This window comes from Varanus komodoensis, unplaced genomic scaffold, assembly GCF_004798865.1.
Source record: "Varanus komodoensis strain SLA01 unplaced genomic scaffold, ASM479886v1 scaffold50, whole genome shotgun sequence".
Classification (NCBI taxonomy): domain Eukaryota; kingdom Metazoa; phylum Chordata; class Lepidosauria; order Squamata; family Varanidae; genus Varanus; species Varanus komodoensis.
This window is the reverse complement of record NW_025336088.1, coordinates 655,937-676,057: the sequence shown is the minus strand read 5'-3', so window position 1 is coordinate 676,057 and position 20,121 is coordinate 655,937. Positions and strand designations below refer to the sequence as shown.

The window sequence follows — 20,121 nt, the reverse complement described above, 5'->3', positions numbered from 1 at the left end:
AAAAAGCTTAAAATATAATCTAAAGCCTCCCTCCAAAGAGCCATCAGAACTGTGCTGTTAGTGTGAAAGCTTCTAACAGAATTATTTGCACCCTCACCAAACTAAACTTTCCAAAAATCTCTGTTGGAGAAGCCACTAGAGTAATATTGGTATCAAGCCAACTTTGCAGCACAGCTTAGATTAGCCTTTAAATAGCAAGAAACCCCATCTGCCTTCAGGTGCCTATGAGCTTCCCCAACAGATAGTCACAGATAAGTGGTGTTTTTGACAAGCACAGAAATACAAGAGATTGCTATCAAGAAGGGATATATGTGAAATTCATTTCAGTTTGCTTCTGAACAGAATTCACCTAGTTTGCTTTTCCTGGATCCAAACAGTCTGTGGTGAGCATATCAACACTTCCCAGTCTGAGATTTACAGACCAAAAAAAAAAAAGCATTCAGCAAAGCACACATTTGGAAAAAAAAATGCACACAAGTCTACATTAGTCAGTGGGAGAAACAGCAAACAAGTAATGTGTGCATTTATGAAAATATGCATACACTGTCATGCAAAAAGAAAAAAAATCTTGCAATCTGATGTGGATACAAGTTAGAACAAACTTGCAGGTGGAATTTGGAGAATCCTGATGAACTCAAGTTCTGCTGAGGCCTGGAATAAAGTCCTAGCATCAAACAAACTGAATACTTCAGTTTCTCCTCAAACAGACAATCTGAGGGTTGAGCCAGAGACTGTAGGTGGTAGGTCAGAACTCAAGGGCAATTCAGGTCTTTGCTTGAATGCTTTCCATGGGCACTGCGTGGCTTTTATAAACTGACTTCCCTCCTCCTCATGAGTAACCCCAGTGCATGCGCTAACCTCTTAAGTAAGCCAAGCCTGATTAAGCCCAGGATAATGGTGGACTGTCTGAAGGAGAACAGCTCTGCCAGAAGCTGGAAGAAAGGGCCAAGCATAAAGAAATTGTGATGAAAGATGGTTCTGCCTGGGCAATACTGCAACCCTGCCAGCTGCAAGGCCACAGAGCTTAATCCTGGTTGCTGGTGAGCAGAGTCACCAAACACATGCTGAAAATGTGTTGGTGTAGTGGCAGGTACACTTTGCTTCTAAACTGGGAACACACTCACTCACTCACATTATCCTGCTGTCCAACTCAGATGTACATGTAGTTATAAGCTCCAATTCTCTGAAAACAGCACCTAAGGGTCAATTTAAACATGAAGCGGCACACAAAAAACTGGGAACTCCAATAAGAACAGAGCCAGGTGATGGTGCAATTTGTGGGTGAGATGTGGCAAGCAGATGGAAGGGATTAAAATGGTGCTTCCTGCTGGTATTTTGCATCAAGCCATACAAATACCTCATGAGTAGGTTGAAGGGGAAAACACCTTCCCTTGTCTGCCTGTTCTCTCTTGTGCATCACTGTGTATCATAGCAGAGAAAGCCCATTCAGGTGTGCTTGCCTGCAGACATTTAAAAATTCTCCCTCAATTGTCAGGTTTTTAAGAATTTTTGAAATGCCTGCATTCTGGAATCGGAGATCATGTGCTTGCATTCAATACTGCTTCATCATAATGCATGCTGAAGCCATTTGAAATAATGTTATAGCTGAAATTTTAAGTTTTATGAACTTGAGTTGTCTAGTGTGATGACTGAACCTGGCACCCTGGGCTATCTGTAAACTAAAAATGTGGAACTCCACCTCTGGAGTTTTAATCCTGCAGCAAACTCTGGGGTGTTTGTCCCTCAAAACCCAGGGTTGCTGGGCTTGCACAATGCATCAAACAACACAGGATGCAAAGGGGGAGTGGTGAGTGCCTGAGTGGTAACTTGTTCACTGTTGTGCAAACCTGCCAATTCATGGGATAAACATTCCATGAATACGCATTACCTGCAAACTACATCATGTAAGAGGCCATCAAGAGGCACATGCCCTCTCCAAATGAGTACAAGAAAATCTTAAGAGATTCCTTTGTGTCATGTGTATATTGAAGGCAAGAACTAAAAAGAGAATTTGAAGTGTGTGGTTTAGTAATTAAAAGTTAAACCTATCAGTTTTTCCCCAGACTGCCAAGAATATACATCCTTAAGTGAAAAAGACACATTTCAGCATCTGAGTTCCACAGATGGAGAATCCTGTGTTAACATTTGGAATAGCCCAAGTAGGCCTATTGTCTGTTTTCCCCTGCTCTTCCTTGGGGAGCAGACTAAGGGAGAGTTTCTTTTGAGCAGGCCTATCTAGGGAACATCCCAAAGTGTCCACTGGATTTCTCCTAACACTGACCAAATTGTCTGTCCAGATTAAGAAAAAAAATGGTGGGTGTGTGGGGGAGATACCACAATGGGCTTTCACCCTCTCAGTCCAATTGTTAGCTTTTTCAGAGGTACCAGCAGGGAATCATGTGTGAAGCCTCCATGGGGTTCCCAAGTATCCAATGCCTTGTGTGACTCTGCATGTAGATGAAGCGAGACTCGCAGGTTTGGCGAGCTGTTACTGCTCCATTCTCAGAGAAACCCTTTTTTCTCTGGCTTAGCTCCCTGCTGAGACAACGCTTTTCAGTCTCTCTGTCCTCCCCCTCATCCATTCCCACTTCTCAACAATCTCTTCTGCTTGCAAAACCCAGGGAAACTTGACCAAAGAAAAAGAGCAGAGAAAGAAAGAGAAAGTGAGAGTGTGGTGAGGAAAGAGAGCTTTTGCTTTCCTTTATTTAGAAAAAACAAAATTTAGAATTAATTTTGAAAAGATACAAAAATCACCCATTTGAATTTATCTGAACTTGAAAGGGATACTACCTAAAAGAAAACAGATTCTGTCTGTTTGCCAATCATCACCTTGCATCTAAGCAAAGAGGGAAAGAGCTGCTTGCCAGGTTTCTGGATAATTTTAGTCATATTGAATTTTTACGAAGCAGAAGAATCCCAGGATGTCTGGGAGTAGAAATTACAATAGTCCTAATTAATTCTGTGGAACCAAGAGGGCGGTTTTAAAAAAGCAAACCAAATAATTTTTATTCCTGCGAAAGAAAGACATACACACAAGAAGGAACAGGAAAGCCTAGGAGATAGTTGCATAAGCCTGTTTAAAAACCTATGGCATTCACCTCAAAGTATGATGCTACAATGGACCAGGAATGCATAACCTGTGTGTGAGCAGAATTTACAGGATGACTGATGCAGACAGGGTGCATGAATGACAGGAAAGTACAGTGTAAATCATACAAGCTGGCCACTGTATCGAGAGAGATAATGGGAAATAAAACATGCCACAAATGCAGCTTTTTGATTCAACTGGTTTCATTTGCTTTGTGGTCTGACAATGAGGCAGTCTGCAAACTAAAAATGTAAAATTTCATGATTCAGTGTATTTCATGCAAAATTCTGCCTGAAAACGCTCACACAGCAGCTTTATCATGAAATCATCAAGTTGGGAGGTGCTTATACAACTATGCCACCCTGTGGAATAATTGATATTTAATTATCTTGCACATCAGTAACTCGCCCTCTCTACGGACTCAGAAATACCTACATGGGGCTAACACATGTTCTCAACAACACTCTCAGAGATGTAAGTACAGCTGAAAGAAAAAGTCACCTGCCAAAACGATTCAAGTAATATAAATATGCCTGGGGCTTTTTTGTTTCACAAAGTCCTTGCCACATGAAAATTGACTCTGGATGGTTCTTTTAAAAAACACAGCATAACAAAACACCCTTCAGGAATCTGTCCTATGAATTCTGCAAATTCACTGTGAGAAGAATAATAAATTCACAAACATTTCCATTAGAAAATATGAATGGATTATAGATCTATAAACAGAACTGTGTATACTATAATTTGACTGAAGTACAGAAGAAATGCAGAAATTTAGGTATATAATCCAGAGAACTGCAACTTTCAATTTAAAACAAATGTCCAAGTTTCTACTCCTTTTAGGTGAAAAGATATGCATGACAGTATTTTGGAACGAAATAAATCCCTGAATAGGATTTTAATGATTGGCTTAGACATAGCTGGGCAACTTAGATTCTACAGATGTTTGACCTATAGCTCTATTCAGCCCTATGGTCCTTCTGGCTAGACCTGATGAGCTTACAAGCCCTTTCCAACTCTGGTACCCTCTGATTCTATGATTATCGTATTACACTTATGGGGTAAAACAAGAAAATTAAACCAGATTAAAGTGGTAATGCATACAAAAATCCTTCTTACATAGCCTACACAAAAAATGTATGTTTGAAGCAAAACATTTGAGTATTGCAAGCACAAAATGCAATCCCATTTCACCAGCAGGATGAAGTAGGGAGAGACCAGATGCAGCCGGGTGCTTTATTTAAACCCCTTAAAACTGTAAACATTGGAGTGAGTACCTACCAGCCAGAAAGCATAATCAACATAAATAATTTTGGGGGAAAAACCACTGGAATGTCCAGTGCAGAGGCACCATTAAAAATTTAGGACTAACTGAGGGTTTACTCAGTGAAGTGGGGTTCTGTCCTGACAAAAAGTACTACAAGAATCTGGGAGAGAAGACCTACAGCTGGGTCCTCAAACTATGGCCCACGGGACGGATCCAGCTCACCATGCCCATTGATCCAGCCTGTGCCGCCACCCGCACATGCCGCCTCACCGCGTGGATGGGAGGTGGTGGCTTGCTTACTCGGAGATGGTTTTGGACTCGTTGGGAGATCTCTGGGAGAGCGAGCTGCTGCTGCTGCCCCCCTCCCCCGCACGCGCACACTCGCCGCTGCCTCATAGCGTGGGTGGGAAGATGGTGGGGATCTCCGAGCGAGCGAGCAAGCAGCTGCCACGCGCGCCTGACAATGACTCACCGGCCTGCGCGCCCAGGTCCCCCCTCCTCGCCAGTCCACGTTGGTTGCCACCGCCTTTCAACTGGCCCCCTATTGAAAAGTTTGAGGACCCCTGACCTACAGAATGTCTTATACTAATTTTGATGTATTTATTTCAAACATTCTTCCAAACCATGGTTTGCATTAAAGATAGTCTAGGTCACAGAGCATGGTTCAAGGATCATATTTGCATTATTTTTCATCTGCTTAGCACTTGATTTCATAAATCCATTGCCACCTCCATGATTCAGCAGATGCTGGAAGTGAAACAAAGGCTTTTGTCAATTTGGACAGCACACCATACCATAGGTAAGCATTCTTAAAAGTGGATTGGCATGTTGTCCAAACTTAGTTTCCCTCTAGCCTACCCTTATGCAGAACAACAGTTTCTCACTTGGAGAGTTCCAGGTAATTCTCAGCCAAGTTATTCAGAGTGATCTTTTTAAGCTGGCAGTATCAGAAGTAGAACCTGTGATCTTCTACATGGAAAGGCGGTGTTTTGTCACTGAGACATAACCTTTCTTTCAGATGCAAAACCTTGGTTTTCTGTGTTGCTTCTTCCAAGGAATCTCAGCTTTTGTTAACACATAAATTCTACCCTTCATGCTTCTGAAAATGCATGGGCCACCTGTATCCTTGAACAGAAAAAAACTAAGGGTATTTGTGGCTAAGTATTGCTCTTTTCTCCCTACTGCTTTAAGTGAATTTACAATCCAGCTTACAAACATTTTAGCCTGCTTCACAAATCACAGACTTACATGTGGTGGTGCTTTCTTCAACAGCACCAGAAGAGCTTGTAACACCAAGTTGGAAAATCGTGGCCCAATTGGAACATAATCTGAAAGATGAGAAAGGCCAGAAAATTCACTGAAGTTTACATAAGTTAACAACAAATTCAATTATTGTTCTGTATCAAAATTTGGGAGGTTTAGGTTAGTATTGCCAAGTAGGGATGCAAGAGGAATCTGTTTTGGGGTGGGAATAGATCAGATTCCCTGAGCTCAGAGTCATGGCCATGAGTCTAAGTTTCTAGACAGCATGAATGCTGTTGAAGCAATGCCCCTTTTTCTTGTCACATGCAGCAGCCTTTGCATGTGATGCGGAAGAAGGCTGCCAGCTCCACAAACTTCATCCTGCAAGGTGTTCGCAGACTTCCTTTTGGCTCAGCTCGCTTTCTAAGACAGGGCCAAGCATAAGAGGAAACCCACAAATGCTAGAGAGATGGATTCCATGAAGCTTCATTGCATTCCATGTTACCAAGTGTCAACTGCCTCTTCCTGGGCTGAAGCCCGAATACCTTGGGCTGGTGACTTAAGGGATGTTAGATAGGATCCCAACAGAAGGAGACTAAGCAGTCAAGACTAAGCATTCAAGCCTCTTTATGTTGCTAGGCCAGAGGAGTTCAGGTGTATCCATTACAAAGGTGTCCATATCAGGCTTGCTCACTACTCTAAACAACCCTTTTGGCTGCCTACAGATTACCTTCACTTTCCTTCCAAGCCTTCACATTATCTGCATGAAAGTTCAATCTGACATCCCATGGACCATCGCTCACAATTTAAACACTGGCTTTCATTTTTTTGATTTAAAATTGTTTGTCAACATTTAAGGTTCAAGCCTCAAGGAAGCATTCTTATCAATGCTCAGCATTTCCATGATGAGAGTTCAAGCACAGCAATGAAATTTATGGAAGTAGGTCCTGGCCCAAACAGAGCACCATATGGATGCTATTTGATTGCATCCATCCTCAGAGATAACCCCTTTCCGCCTTTCTCACCTAGAAGTCGTTCAATGTCATCCACCACCACACAGCTGAGCTGAGACTTATAAGCATCATCGAAGATCTGTTTTTTGAAAAGTGAAAACAGACGCCCCCCCATTTTTACTTCTTAGTATTATAGCCATAATTACTGTACTTTCATTTTAAAGGACAAAACAAAGTGAAAGAAATAAAACTTGACATGGGTCAAAACAGAAGCTTTAGTTACAAGTGTACATTTCTTAATTTGCAAAAATAACAACAAAGAAACCAAATGCACTACTGACTTATATGAAAAGCTCAATATAGTCAAAGTAATATTTTGAAACGTCTTAGAACATGAGGCAAATTCCAGAAATAGCAACTTGGCAATAGTTGCTGTCTTGAACAAGCATAGTCAAGCCTGAAGAACAGGTGTTTTGAAGACTGCTAAAAACACAGAGATTAATGAAGGAATATCATGCATTATATATTGCCAGTCAATTCCTCCTTTACAGAGGTTATTAGACATTTGGAATCCTTGGGAGAGGAAATGCCGCCAATTTTTGAAAAATCTAGCATCTTCTTGCCATTTTTTATTGCGTATTATCAAACTGTCCCCCTTCCTAGAAAGTTTTCCTGGATTTTGGAAGGGTGTTGTATTAACTGCGATTCACAAGTCTTGGGGAAATATCTATACTCCAAAGAGCAGGTGATAAAATGCTTTGGCTTTTACACTGATTTCTTTTTGTTTGCTCTCTATGGTCATCATGCCTCTATCATGCTAGATAGATGGAGCTTCTCTATGTAAGCCAGATAAATTAGGGTACCTTATTTCAATTTGAGCCCTATTTAAGGTTCCTCATCCAAAAAGGCTAAACAAGCGAGGGACATGGAGCATGTGCCTCACTCACTTGCATCACCCTCTGTATGCAGAAAGAGGCATTTTGAAAATAAGCCTTTACTATCTATGGAGGCTCTAGAATGCATGTCTATCTGCTAGAACAGACACCAGCCTTTGTGCTTGACCTGAACTCAGCAGTGACCGGTTGGCTCATAATATTGTAGTGGAAGTAGCACAATGAGCATGAAAGCAAAAACCTGGTGCAGAGAGCTTTGCAGTGCATACCTTCTTAATTGCCTGGCACTTGGCAGTTTCTGAAAAGCCAATCATCTTATCAGGAGAGCAGATCTTGATAAAAGGGAAGTTAGATTCTTCTGCAATCTTTGCAGCCAGAGCTGTCTTCCCACTGTGTGGGGGACCTGTATGGGGAAAGAAAATCGCAAGGCAGAACTGAGCAATAGGGGACAGCAAAAGCTACCCAGGTCCAAAGAAACTGAAAAACCATGACTAAAGCTACTTGTATGTTTCAAATGAAAATGAGATGTACAATCTTTTCTTAGTTCCTGGAACAGCTATGCATCTAGAATTCTGCACAGCACAAATTTTTACTACTTGACTGACAAGGTGCTCCATCAAACAGCCTCCCAATTTCAAAACTGTGTCCCTCAAGTGGAATGCTCACAACTGAATAGTCCCATCCACCCCAGCATCATCTGGTTCCTTAGGCCTCTTCTAAGGCCTTTAACTCTGGCTAAACTATTTTATCCTTGTACCTTGTTTACATTTATTTTAGAATATTCATATACCACTTGGCATTTTAAAAAATCTCAAAAGGTTTAATTATAAAGCAGTACATCATTATAAAAGCACAACATTTAGACTAATGGTTGGGATAAGCCAGAGCTAACAAGTGAGTTTTTAATCATCCTCAAAAGCACATGATTGTCAGTGTCTGATGCATCACAGAGATGAGCATGTCAGAGAGAGGGCACCACCACAGAGGAGGCCCTTTCCCATGATGCTGCAGGATGTGGCATGAGCAGTAAAGCCCCTCTGAAGGTCACAGTGGTATAGTGGGGCTATTTAGGGTTACAATCTTTCAATAATCTTATCTAACTTAGGGCTTTATATGCCAATAACAATAACATCAGCCTGTATTAATATGGACATATTATTATAGATCTCCTGGTTTAACTTTTAATAAGTTATTTTATTTATTTGTATTTTTCATGCTAGTCTCCCTCATAATTGGATTGAAAAGAAGGGCATAAATTCTGATAATACATGAAAAACCCTGGTCCATGTTAAACTATAATTAAAAAACCAAGCCATGGTTCAAGCTTCTAAATGCACAACAGGCGAACTGCAGTTCAGAGTTTCCTGCACTCAGCACCATCTGTTGATTCCTATCTCCAGGATTTATCAGCTTCTAGAGGCAGAGCATTGTCATAGGTCAACTCAGCCACTGCACCAACCCTAAGTTAGCACATATCATGCTCTACAAAGCCACTGTCAACAATGGGGAGAGGGGCGATTACCTGCTGAATTCAGGTCATGCTTTCTCAATACAGAAATTACATGAAGCCATAGTTAAGCTTATTTCATGATTTGATGTCATGTCTGAATTGAGCTTCCTTCCATGAGACCTCTTTTCTTACCAGGGTGCCACAGACACACCTTTATCACACCTCTGTGATACATCAGACACACCACAGACACACACATTTATATCCTACCTTTCTTCCTCTTCCAAGGAACCCAAAACAACTTACAAGTTATTCCTACCTCTTCATTTTACCCTTACAACAGTAAGCCTGTGAGGTACATTAGGCCCAAAGTCACCCCTGAACTTCATAGATGAATGGGAACTAAAACCTGGATTTCCTGAGCTCCAGTCCAACATTTTACACACTACTCCAAACTGGCTCTTTAAGAGCAGATGGCATCTTTCAATCTCTAAGAGAGCAGATAATTCAGAAAGGAATGCATACCTTCCAAAAGGACACTGACCAAGGGGGTACGGTCACTGTTTTTAGCCTGCTGAACAAGAAGCTCCCCATCATCCAGCACCCGGGTGACAGGATCACCCCATTTAATAATGCCATTCATGATATAGCTTGCATAATCCTCTTGATTGGTTCCAAATGCCTGCAGGTTGAAGACAATTGGATACATAGTTAAGTTCAGTTGTCCATTCACCAGAATGGGAAGCATTTGGAGTGACTGTGGTAATGTTCAACAGGAAGATTTAAAAGGGGCTTACTCACCGGCTTGATATCATTCTCCAAAGAAGCAAAGAAGTCACCCCTTGTCACCTGCAGGGATTCTGCCTTCTCCATATCAACTTCTACTTTGGTGCTCGCCTGATTAAAATAGAAGATGAGATGTTTATAAGACAGTGAGTTGGAAGCATAAGTTCATAAACAGAGTTGAATTAGTGGGAATGCTAGGAAGTCCTGGAACAAACAATGGAGGAGAGTGGACCTAAAAATTATCCACAAAAGGACCATTTGGGAACATTACTGTATTGAGCATTTCTCCCTCTTGCCCCACACCTGTCTGTGCCTCCCAAGCTCTGATCAATCCTCTCTAGTTGTGAGAACTCATCAACATGGCTAATTGAACTCTTGTCTGGGCATTTTACTCAACCACAAGAGGTGTCTAGGGGAAAGAAAGGTACCTTTCTGTCTTCTCTTACATGACACACACAAGTACATGTAATCTCAGTGGTTTCCATCTGCCATGTGGTGAGGAACAACTGTGACATGAAGCACATTGTGACTGCAGGAATGAAGTGTACTACAACAATGCATGCAGCTTCCTCATATTTAGGCTATCCCATGGTTCCGTCTCCCTCCCTGAAGGTGAACTAACCAAAGCACTGTATGTAAGAAAGGAAACTGTTTAATAAGTCAGCCCTTAATGATGGGAGTGGAGGGGAAGGCAGAGGAGAGGTTTGTGAAGCTAATTTAATTTATGTACCACCTTTGCACATGGTGGCCATGTTGTGAGTGGAGCCGGCTGGACCCGGGGTCAGACTAGATGGCCTGGGAGACCCCTTCTGACTCGCTCTGTTTTTATGTTTCTACCAGGAAATATTATTCAAACAATATTTTAATAACAATAAAATAAACATACCAAATAGTCACAAAATGAATACAATAAAAGCAGTAAAAGAAGAAGTACCTGCTCCAACAGACTTTCAGGGCAAAGGCCTACCTGAGTAAAAACGACTTGGTTTGCCAGCAGAGGGGCAGCAAAGAAACCAACTTAGCCTCCCTTGGCAAGAAGTTCCAAAGTAACCAAGACTAACCTCTCTCATAATCTCCCCAAACCTGCACCCAGTGTTGATGAAACCAAGAAAAGGGACTCCCCAGCTTAGGTTAAAACCCATGCAGGCATGTATAACTAGAAATTGATCTAGATGTTTGTTTGTAGAAGAAATATAACACTAAGTAGAATCAAATCCCCAAACTGTTTACATATAGATATTATAATCCAATTAAAATATTAATATTAGAATCATGTTAAAATACAACTCTAATTAGCCCTCTCTCAGCAACAGGAAGAACAATAAAAACAAGTTCTTTATCCTCCTGAAACACCACCCAAATCACCTATAGCCTCTTAAACAGAAACTGTAACCACCTTACAATTTCCTCCACAGACTAGGAGGGAAAGACTTCAGGGGATACTCATATTAATTATGATCACATAGTATGAGCAAAAACAAAGCAGAAAAAAGGAAGAGGGTCACCCTTGCTTTCATAGTTCATGACATCTGAAGTGGTGGGATGGAATGGAAGGAATCAAACCTTAATATGTCTGTTCATAGCGGTGGACTGTGCTGCACGAACTAGACCCTCAAGCTCAGCACCACTGAAATTCTTGGTCTCTACAGCCAGCTCTGAAATATCAACATCCTGAGACAGCAGCTGGTGGGTCCTCATCCTTGCAGTGTGGATATTCAATATCTGGATTCGGCCCTTTTCATCTGGCAAACCTAAAAAAGGATCATCACAATGAACTCTTTGCTTTAGCCAATAACACTCCCTTCTAACCCATTCTCTCCAAAGGCTAGTAACTTTGATAATGTCCAGGGTTTTCAAGTAGACAGTGCTCCCAGTCTCCATCCAGGAAGTAACGGGTTGCATTACATTAACAGGAAGTCAAACTGGCTGATTTCAGACCTATGCATACAAGCCTCAGGTATGTCTATTCCCATTCCCCCACTTTTACCCACCAAGGGAAGCTTCCACTTTGGTTTTAAATCAGTCAGTTACCTGTGTCAACCAACCTTTGGGAACTGCACTTTGTTTAAACTATGGCTAGTAAGAACAAGCCAGGATGTGAAAAGTTAAAAAATGGAGAGGGAAAAGTGTTTGAGCTTGAAGTCTGCCACAGCTTATCACAGCAGGAAACCACAGTTTCCCATTACATATGACCCCAGCCCTCGAGTGTCATGAGATAGACTGAACAGTCTCCATACTATTGAGGGAGGGACAGGAACAGGAGAGGATATGGAACCAACACATTACACTGCTAACAAGTGAATGTTTGTAACTTCTATTGGTTAGACAAATCAAGCTAATCTATATGTACTTGAGGGCTGCATGGCTTATTCTTTGTGTGGGGAAGGCCAATCACCATCAGAAATCTTGAAATGGAAGACTATATATAATCTTCTGAGACCATTTTGGTTTTTAGGTATGCATTACTGAGCTGAAAAGAGTGGCTCTCTCTCAGCTTTGTCCACTGGAACTCTCTGTGCAGCACCAGAATAGGCTGGAGGGCTATGGAGGATGGCACCATGCTGTGATCCATAGGATTTAGTCTGCCTCGCTGGGATACTTGCTCAATCAAAACCTGGCCAGGAGAGTTTCTTTCTGGTGTTGTGCTCCAGGGACTGATGAAGGATTTTGTTATGTCTACCAACTACCAGTTCTAGTACACAATTACACACATACACACTCTTAACAAAAACAAACAAACCAGAAATAGGAACTCAAGAAGAATGCCAGGGTAGCCTTTCTAATGAAGAATTGATCATTGTTAATGTGAATCATTAATTTCCATGAATGTGTTGGTTAGCATGAGAAACCGTGAATCATATCTGTAAAACAGTTATGTACTTTGTTACTTGTAGAGAGTAAGAAGCACCTCTAGAGGAACAAGCAGGCAAGTTTTATTTTATTTCTTGTTTTAGTAAAAGCCGGGCTTGCTTTATTTATTTAACTGATTGATTTCTATACCACCCAACAGCTGAAGCTGTCCGGGCACTTCACAAAGCACAAACACATTTAGTTACCTCATTGATATAACCAACTAACTTAAATTATTTATTTAAATAACTAAAATAAAATATGTGCAGCTAGACAGATTAATAAAAAAACTGGTGTGGATTGATAACTGCTATGGAATTAGGTTTCTCAAATCCTTGGGAACAGGCCAAGTCCCTTTTTTTTTCCTGGTTCACAGGTCTGTGGTCTTTCTTAGCATATGTCAGCAGGCATGTTCTCACTGCTTGCTTACCAATCTCCATTTTCACCTCCAGTCGTCCAGGTCGCAGGAGAGCCTCATCTATGAGATCTGGCCTATTGGTCATACCTATGAAGTATACATCAAGCAGAAACTGTTACAAAAAGCACCTATACATACCTATGTAGTACGTCTCAAAAAGAAGCTGTCATCAAAAACAGTGTGATAATCTCAAGCCCCAAGACCCCTGTCAACTCTTAAGTTAGCCGGGAGTTCCAGCTTTATAGAATTATCCATTCACCAAGCACAAATTAAGATATGCAGTTGTTTCTTACGCCCCTCTAGAACTGTCTCCTCCAACAGCTGAGCCAAGCATTAGTCAGGCATTATTTTCAGGCTACTAGAGGTGACTTTGTTTACACATTCACAATGTATGATCCATTCATGAGAGAGAATGTGAGCCAGCAACACACAGGTCTGAACTGCAGTTACATCCAGCAATAAATAATGGTCTTAAAATATGCTTCAGAGTTTACAGAAGCTATAGCAGTTGAAACCTAGATGCTGATGGCTCCTGCAATACTGCTTGTATGAATCAACACAGTTCTTGAGAAGGAAAATACAAACCAGTGGGGAAGGGTGGGGCAGAGGGAGGAAAAAAATCTCCACACATGTGCACTTTTTGCCCTGGCTCTTGTCTATCTAGCAGGCTAAGGAAGTGGCAGTTCCTCTGCCTTGCATTCTTCCTCCCATGCTGATGAATGATCCCAGTAACAGCTTTCAGCTAAAATCATCAATTGTGCTGAGATGTTGTCTAGACCAAATTTATTTGTTTTTACTGTGTAACTGTGGTTTTTCCCACGTATATTTTATATATCATTTTAAAACATGCCTTGAGTGTTCCTTCAATTAGCTGTAAAAAATTAACAGTCAACCAAGAAAATATAAATGGCAGGTGGTCTAGTTTAGGAATTTCCTATCTTACAAAATGAAGTTCAGTTATAGTCCAATTTACCTGCTTGCCCAAGGTAGACTGACCACCTATTCTGTACCTATTTTAGACACACAAAGATCTGAGGATTGAGAACTTCAAAGGGTATCTGACTCACAACCCAACTCTCTGCAGCCACAACTCCCTACAGGAAGTTATAGCACAGCCCCACCCCAAACAGAACAAGGTGCTTTCATACCAATGACCAAGATGTTGTTCAGCTGCTCAACGCCATCGATTTTTGACAGAAGCTGGTTTACAACAGTGTCATGGACACCTGTGCTGCCCGCCATACTCCCTCGTTGCTTGCAGATGGCATCAATCTCATCAAAGATGATGATGTGCACACCACTGTTTGCACCAAGCTAATCAAGAAAAACAAAGTATGTCATAAAACAGTGACAAGAAGATCTGGCCATTCTCTTTTCTATTTCTTTCTTTATGGGTGAGGCTTCAGAAAACAAAACTTCCACATAATAGACCAGTGCCTATGGTTGCATGGGTTTATGCAGATTAAGCACTACAGAATGCAGATACTGGATTTCAGTGCATTTCAGAGTTGGAAGACACTTTTTCTCCACCTCCCAATGGGGATACCAAGCTGCAATCTTAGTTTAAGGCAGCATCCTTTGTGATGCCCAGAGGCCTTGTTGCAATGGGGGCGGCATAGAAATGTTTTAAATAAAATAAATAAATAAATAAATAAATAAATAAATAAATAAATAAATCCTACAGCCTGCCACAACCTGGTGTGAACTGCCATGGTAGCTAGCAATGATTTAGAGAGCACATCAGTTTTGGGAATGCTCATATGCCACATATTTAAAGCCATCTCCAGAGAAAAGTGGCAACAGCTTTCAAAATTACAGACAAGAAGGCTAAATAATATGGCTGAGAGCCTCATCTTGTGTTGCTCTTTCACCTTAGGAAAGGCACAATTTTGCAGTCTCAGTTATCCCACCATAACACAGAGGATATTATCTTGCTTTATTCAGCTGTTAACTGATCAGAACTGTTGAAAGTGTAACATCTATTCCCTGTTCTTAACCAATGTTCTAGAGTAGTACAAGGAAGTACAAATTAATGCATATACTAGATGAAAATAACAGAGACTATTATTCACATAAGAGAGAATGTTTTATTCAGTGTACAGCCCCATCCTACAGATTAAAGGTGAATAATCCATTTAATCATAGAAAACCCAATTATATTGATTAAACTCCATCTTGGTCCTTCCTGTCCTATCCCTAGCCATCCAAATATATTTTAATGTGCCACTATGCTAACAATAATTCCTAGCAATTAGAAATGTAGTCTGGCTTAGAACTATTGTGAGTTAGTTCCAGTGTGCTAATTTTTGGGGTTTTTTCCAGGTGTTGTGGAGCATTCAAAAATGGTGCCCTCACCAGCAGTCTTCCATTGTGTAATCCACCCAAACACCTCTGGATTCTGTTACTCCAGTCTGCTGGATGTGTACAGAGGCCTATTGCTTGGCTGATTCTCCAAGGGAAAGGAATTCTAGAATTGAAGGGTAGCCTTGAAAATGCATATTTCTGCATGTCCTTGTGGTCTTGCTTCAGACTTGTTTATTTAAACATGTTTTTATTTGAGTTGTTAATTTTATTTAATACTTTTATATTTTGTTATGGATATTTTATCTTAATTTAATTTTGGTTAATTTGTTAGTTGTGTTTACTGGTGTGTGAGTATATTTTATTTGAGTTACTCTATTATTTTATTGTTTTATCTTTTATCTGATTAATACTTGTTTTATTATAATGTATGTATGTTTGTATGTTTTAGTATTGTAAACCAGCCAGAGAAACTTTGGGTTATGCAGCAGCATAGAAATGAAATTAATCAAGCAAGCAAGCAAACGTCATTGTTGTCCTATTTTAAGCAACTGCCACAGCCATCCCAGCCTTCAGCAACCACCACCCTGATCAGTCAGTACCCATCAACATCAACATCGAGGCAAGATCCTCCACCAGCAAAAAGATGACGATTCACTGAGGGGTCAGATGGCGGTTAGCATTTTTAGCAATGAAGTGTTTTTTAATTGAGGTGTGTACATGGCTTTTTCAGGCATAATGCTATTATACACTTAACAGAGTGCAATTATAGTGTAAACATAACTCTTACATGCATTGGGAAACCAAAAAGTTCATGTTACTTGCTTTATTGCAATATTCATTTTATTGCAGTGGTCAGGAACCAAACTCACAACATCTCTGCGGTATGCCTGTATATAGCATGTTTGCTGTAGGAACAGTTCCATATCAGAATAAGTTACCTAAGGAAGTTGTGGACTCTATTCTTCAGTGCCTTCAGATGAAATGCTTTAAATATAGGGTAAATTGGGGGTGTATGGAAATTGAACCTAGAGCAGCCAAAGGGTATTTTACAATGTTATAATCATATGACCCACCAAAGCAGGAATAAGACATTAGGAAGGATGCTAAAAGCACCATTTCTGTCATCTCTTTTCCCCCCATAATGTCATCTATCAATATGTAAGACAAAATCATATTTTCCCTGTCCTGTTCAGTTTCATTATCTGCATCTAAAATTCATGGCAATTTGTTATGTCATTTGTCAAAATTACCCTCTTCTGCTCTTCTTCTGCATCAGCAAAGAGCTTGCGAATGTTGGCTTCTGACTCGCCGACATATTTGTTCAGAATTTCAGGCCCATTCACTACTTTAGGTTCTCTGGCATTTAACATCTTGCCAATCTGCCTGGCCATGAGTGTTTTACCACAGCCAGGGGGACCATATAAGAGGATACCTTTCACATGCTTGCAGCCTGTAAGGAAAGAAAGGAAAATAAAAGTAATTTCCTGTACAGAAATACAAAAGCAAAGAGTCAGACTGCCTTGGAAACTAATTGGTACTCAACTCATATCTTACATTTAGGATACCAGTTTGTTCACAGACACAACCTAAAATGCATTCATACCTATAAGATATAAACAATTTGGAACCAGAGTACTCAAGACAGCCTTTCACATGACCATTAAAAACCTCCTTAGAGACCCTGTTCACAGTGCCTCCACCTTCTAAGATAACGTGGGTGCAACAAGAATCAGAGGCCCTGTTCATATGTAGCACTAAACCATGGTTTGGTCTCACTAACAATAGTTTAAAGCAATCACAGTGGAGCTTCGAATCTGTTCCACCAACACATGAAAAGGGGAGAGGGACAGGCATGGTCCCATGGCTTCCAGGAGCCTGCTCCCACAGAGGGAAACCAGGGCTTCTTGGAATTTGAAAATCTCTGCATTTATTGTTGCACCCCCTCTGGAATGGTTATTATTGCTTGAGTGTGCTCCTGAATTCCGCACTGTCACTACAGGTCTAGGTGACCATGGTGGCCCTAAATCTCCATCATCAACTTTGAATGGTATGCCAACAACACTTCTCCCTGGATAGAGATAACATACCCACAATAATCCCACTGGTGACCCTGCAATTAAACTACTGTAAGGCATTCGTTGTGGGGCTGTCCCCGGCCGCATTCAGAAGCTTCAGCTAGTGCAGCATGCAGCAGTGAGGGTTGTTACTCAGACACCCAGCAATGTACACAAGGCACTGAGAGCCCATAGACAGGCTGCTGTCAAGTTCTAGGGTGGCTTGTTAACTACAGCAACAAGGTACCCTGGCCAGGTTTGTACAACATGGAGAGCTACACTGCCAAGGCTAATTATTTCAATCCCTTTCAACATGTTAATAATCTTATAATAATAAGGGAAAATAAGCCATCGTGAATGTGTAAACACAGCCGCTGCATGGTGGTGAACAGGATAAACACAAAAGCCATGGGGAGCAGATGGATCTGCTCTGGGCAGGGCAGAAGAGGGTGGCTGAAGGGAAGAACTGACCCATGGATTTCAGGAGATGAAGAAGCTGAACTGCTCCCCACTACATTATAGTAAGTGAGATTACTATTCCAGCTAGCCTAGTACGGTCTATTCTGACTGCAAATGTCTGCAGAACTAAGGCGAGGACATTTCCCAGACCTGCTTCTCAAGATCCTTTAACTGGAGATTAAAGATCTTCTGCACACAAAGTACATGCTTTGCCACAATAAGAAGAGCCCTTCTAGATCATACTAAGGGCTTATCTAGTCCAGCATTTTATTCATGCAGAGGCAAACCAGTTGCCCAGGGGAAGCCCACAAACAGGACTTGAGTGCACCATCTTCCCATGGTCTTATTCTTCACCTAATCATAGGGCCTAGTCCTGAAGAAGCATGGAAGCACAGCAGATGCATTTCCCCTTGTAAAAGCATACAACTTTGTGTTATCCATCTAACTCTGCACTGTTCCCACATGGTACTCATAGTAATGCATCTTCTAAGAATAGAACTAAGGTAGGCTCCTTCCTTGGTTTGGAAGGGAAGGGAAGCCTCAGACAGTTTAAGCCACAGCAGTGAAAGTGGTAATGCTGACATTTGTAATTTTAGAAACAAAAACAAAAGTGTTTTGCCTTTTGCCTTGATGGGGAACTAAACAGATAAAAAATTTAGTCAGTTCTCACGCATTTGAAAGAGATAGCAGAAAAGCAAGCACACACTATGTAAGTGGGGGAGGAAAAATTTATTGGAGGTGAAATGCTATTTTTACACATGAACCAACAAGGTGGTGATAAATTAAAAGTGATCCTTGTCAAATTAGTGTCAGAGAAGAGCCTGTTAATTCAGCATATGGGGAACACGATCTCTTGTGTAACCCAAAAACAGTGAGGTGGGATTTGAATGATGAGTGATGCCAGTGAAGGGGAATCCCAGATTGCTGAGACGAGAGAGGCTACAAAAAGGCTACGTGCAAGTTGAGACAAATTTTGTACAAACAGGTTTAGGGAATTTCTGTTGTCAGGCAAGCCAGATGGACGTAATCTCTTGCTGCTCTGTGTTCATCCTTGCAATGCTGGGTGGGGGGAGGGGGGCAAGGTAAGAGGAAGCACTAGACTTCACCTATTTGAAATATGCCACTATCAAGCAACTGCACACATGAATGTTTGAAACTTTGTGCACATGCAAATGTATCCTGTTACTTGACAGCTGCACCAAAAGGTAACTTTTAGGCTTACTCTTCAGTCATTGTAAGACAACCCTCTGACTACGATCAGGCAGAGGGTATGTGCAAACTATCTGACAACAGTAATTTACTGAAGGTCACTCATATAACAAAGCCAGGGTTATCAAGCAGTTTATTAATTACTCACCCACCAATGACTAACTTTCACCAGCACAGTGAAAACCAGTAAGCTTGCACAACAGCTTGTCAAAATAACAGCAATAAACCAAGATCCAACAACAGTTATTTATTCAGGCAGTAACTGCAGCACTAAAATGCAAATACAATAACTAAATAATAAATAAAATACTACATTTCTGTACTATCCATTTTGTCAACTCAATGAGGAGCAAAATAAGGTGGCAGTGTACATAACACAAAATCCTTTAGTGCTGAAATTATTGCTAAACTGAAAAGAGTGAACTGTTTGAGGGCATAGATTATTCAGATAAAGAGAATTCTACTAGATTATAAGTATAGCCTACTCGAAGGATTGGTTCCATATTCAGTTTTACCTCTTTGATTAGTCTTATACCACAAGACTATCTACAAAAATAGTAACTGTATGTGTTGAAAAATAAATGCAATTATTAAAGGTTTCTGTAAAGGTAAAGCATCAACACATAGAAGAGGTTCTTTGTTGTATCTCTGCATGATCTGTCATTGCCTCAGTCTAATTGGCCTCTACTGGAGGTGGATAATTCTGCTATCTATTATTTGTTTGTTGCACATTCCAGATGTCCTAGGAAATCTGGAGACATTACAGTATCAGTGATTTCCATAGAAAAATAAGAATTGTGCTACTCTTACCCTTACATATTCTTTCTTCAAGCTACAAGAAAGGGGTTATTTTTAAAATTAAATTCCCACCAATTTAATTTTAAAAAGTGTACTTCAAGTAATAAACAAGTGGAGAAATACAGAGCCAAAGGATATTCACTACAGGCAAACAGTTCTCCAGTGTGGGGAACATTTTGTCACAGAATTCAAAGCACATCTGTTATAAAAGTCACCCAAAAGTCCATCAAACCCCACGTTCTTTCCACCAAGTGTCAACTCAATGGCCTGTAACACAAATGGAGATCTGTGAGGGAAAATAGCTATCTCCTTGCTGTTTGTCCACAAGCATTAGAATTAGAAATTATTCT

General features: G+C 40.8%; 1 protein-coding gene across 5 annotated transcripts in view; it reads right to left on the bottom strand.

The window, feature by feature from the left end:
• The window catches only part of NSF (N-ethylmaleimide sensitive factor, vesicle fusing ATPase), an 81,146-nt gene that overhangs the window by 13,243 nt on the left and 47,782 nt on the right, over positions 1-20,121 (bottom strand). For 4 of the 5 annotated variants that reach the window (XM_044447014.1, XM_044447013.1, XM_044447015.1 and 1 more), the window contains 9 exons: positions 16,502-16,701; positions 14,096-14,261; positions 12,960-13,034; positions 11,243-11,430; positions 9,695-9,790; positions 9,419-9,575; positions 7,713-7,846; positions 6,623-6,689; positions 5,604-5,683 (listed from right to left, as the gene is read on the bottom strand). In XM_044447014.1, the coding sequence (XP_044302949.1) occupies positions 5,604-5,683; positions 6,623-6,689; positions 7,713-7,846; positions 9,419-9,575; positions 9,695-9,790; positions 11,243-11,430; positions 12,960-13,034; positions 14,096-14,261; positions 16,502-16,701 (1,163 nt within the window). Of the gene's footprint in view, positions 1-4,945; positions 5,103-5,603; positions 5,684-6,622; positions 6,690-7,712; positions 7,847-9,418; positions 9,576-9,694; positions 9,791-11,242; positions 11,431-12,959; positions 13,035-14,095; positions 14,262-16,501; positions 16,702-20,121 lie in introns of those variants that run through there. The other variant, XM_044447017.1, reaches the window with a different exon arrangement.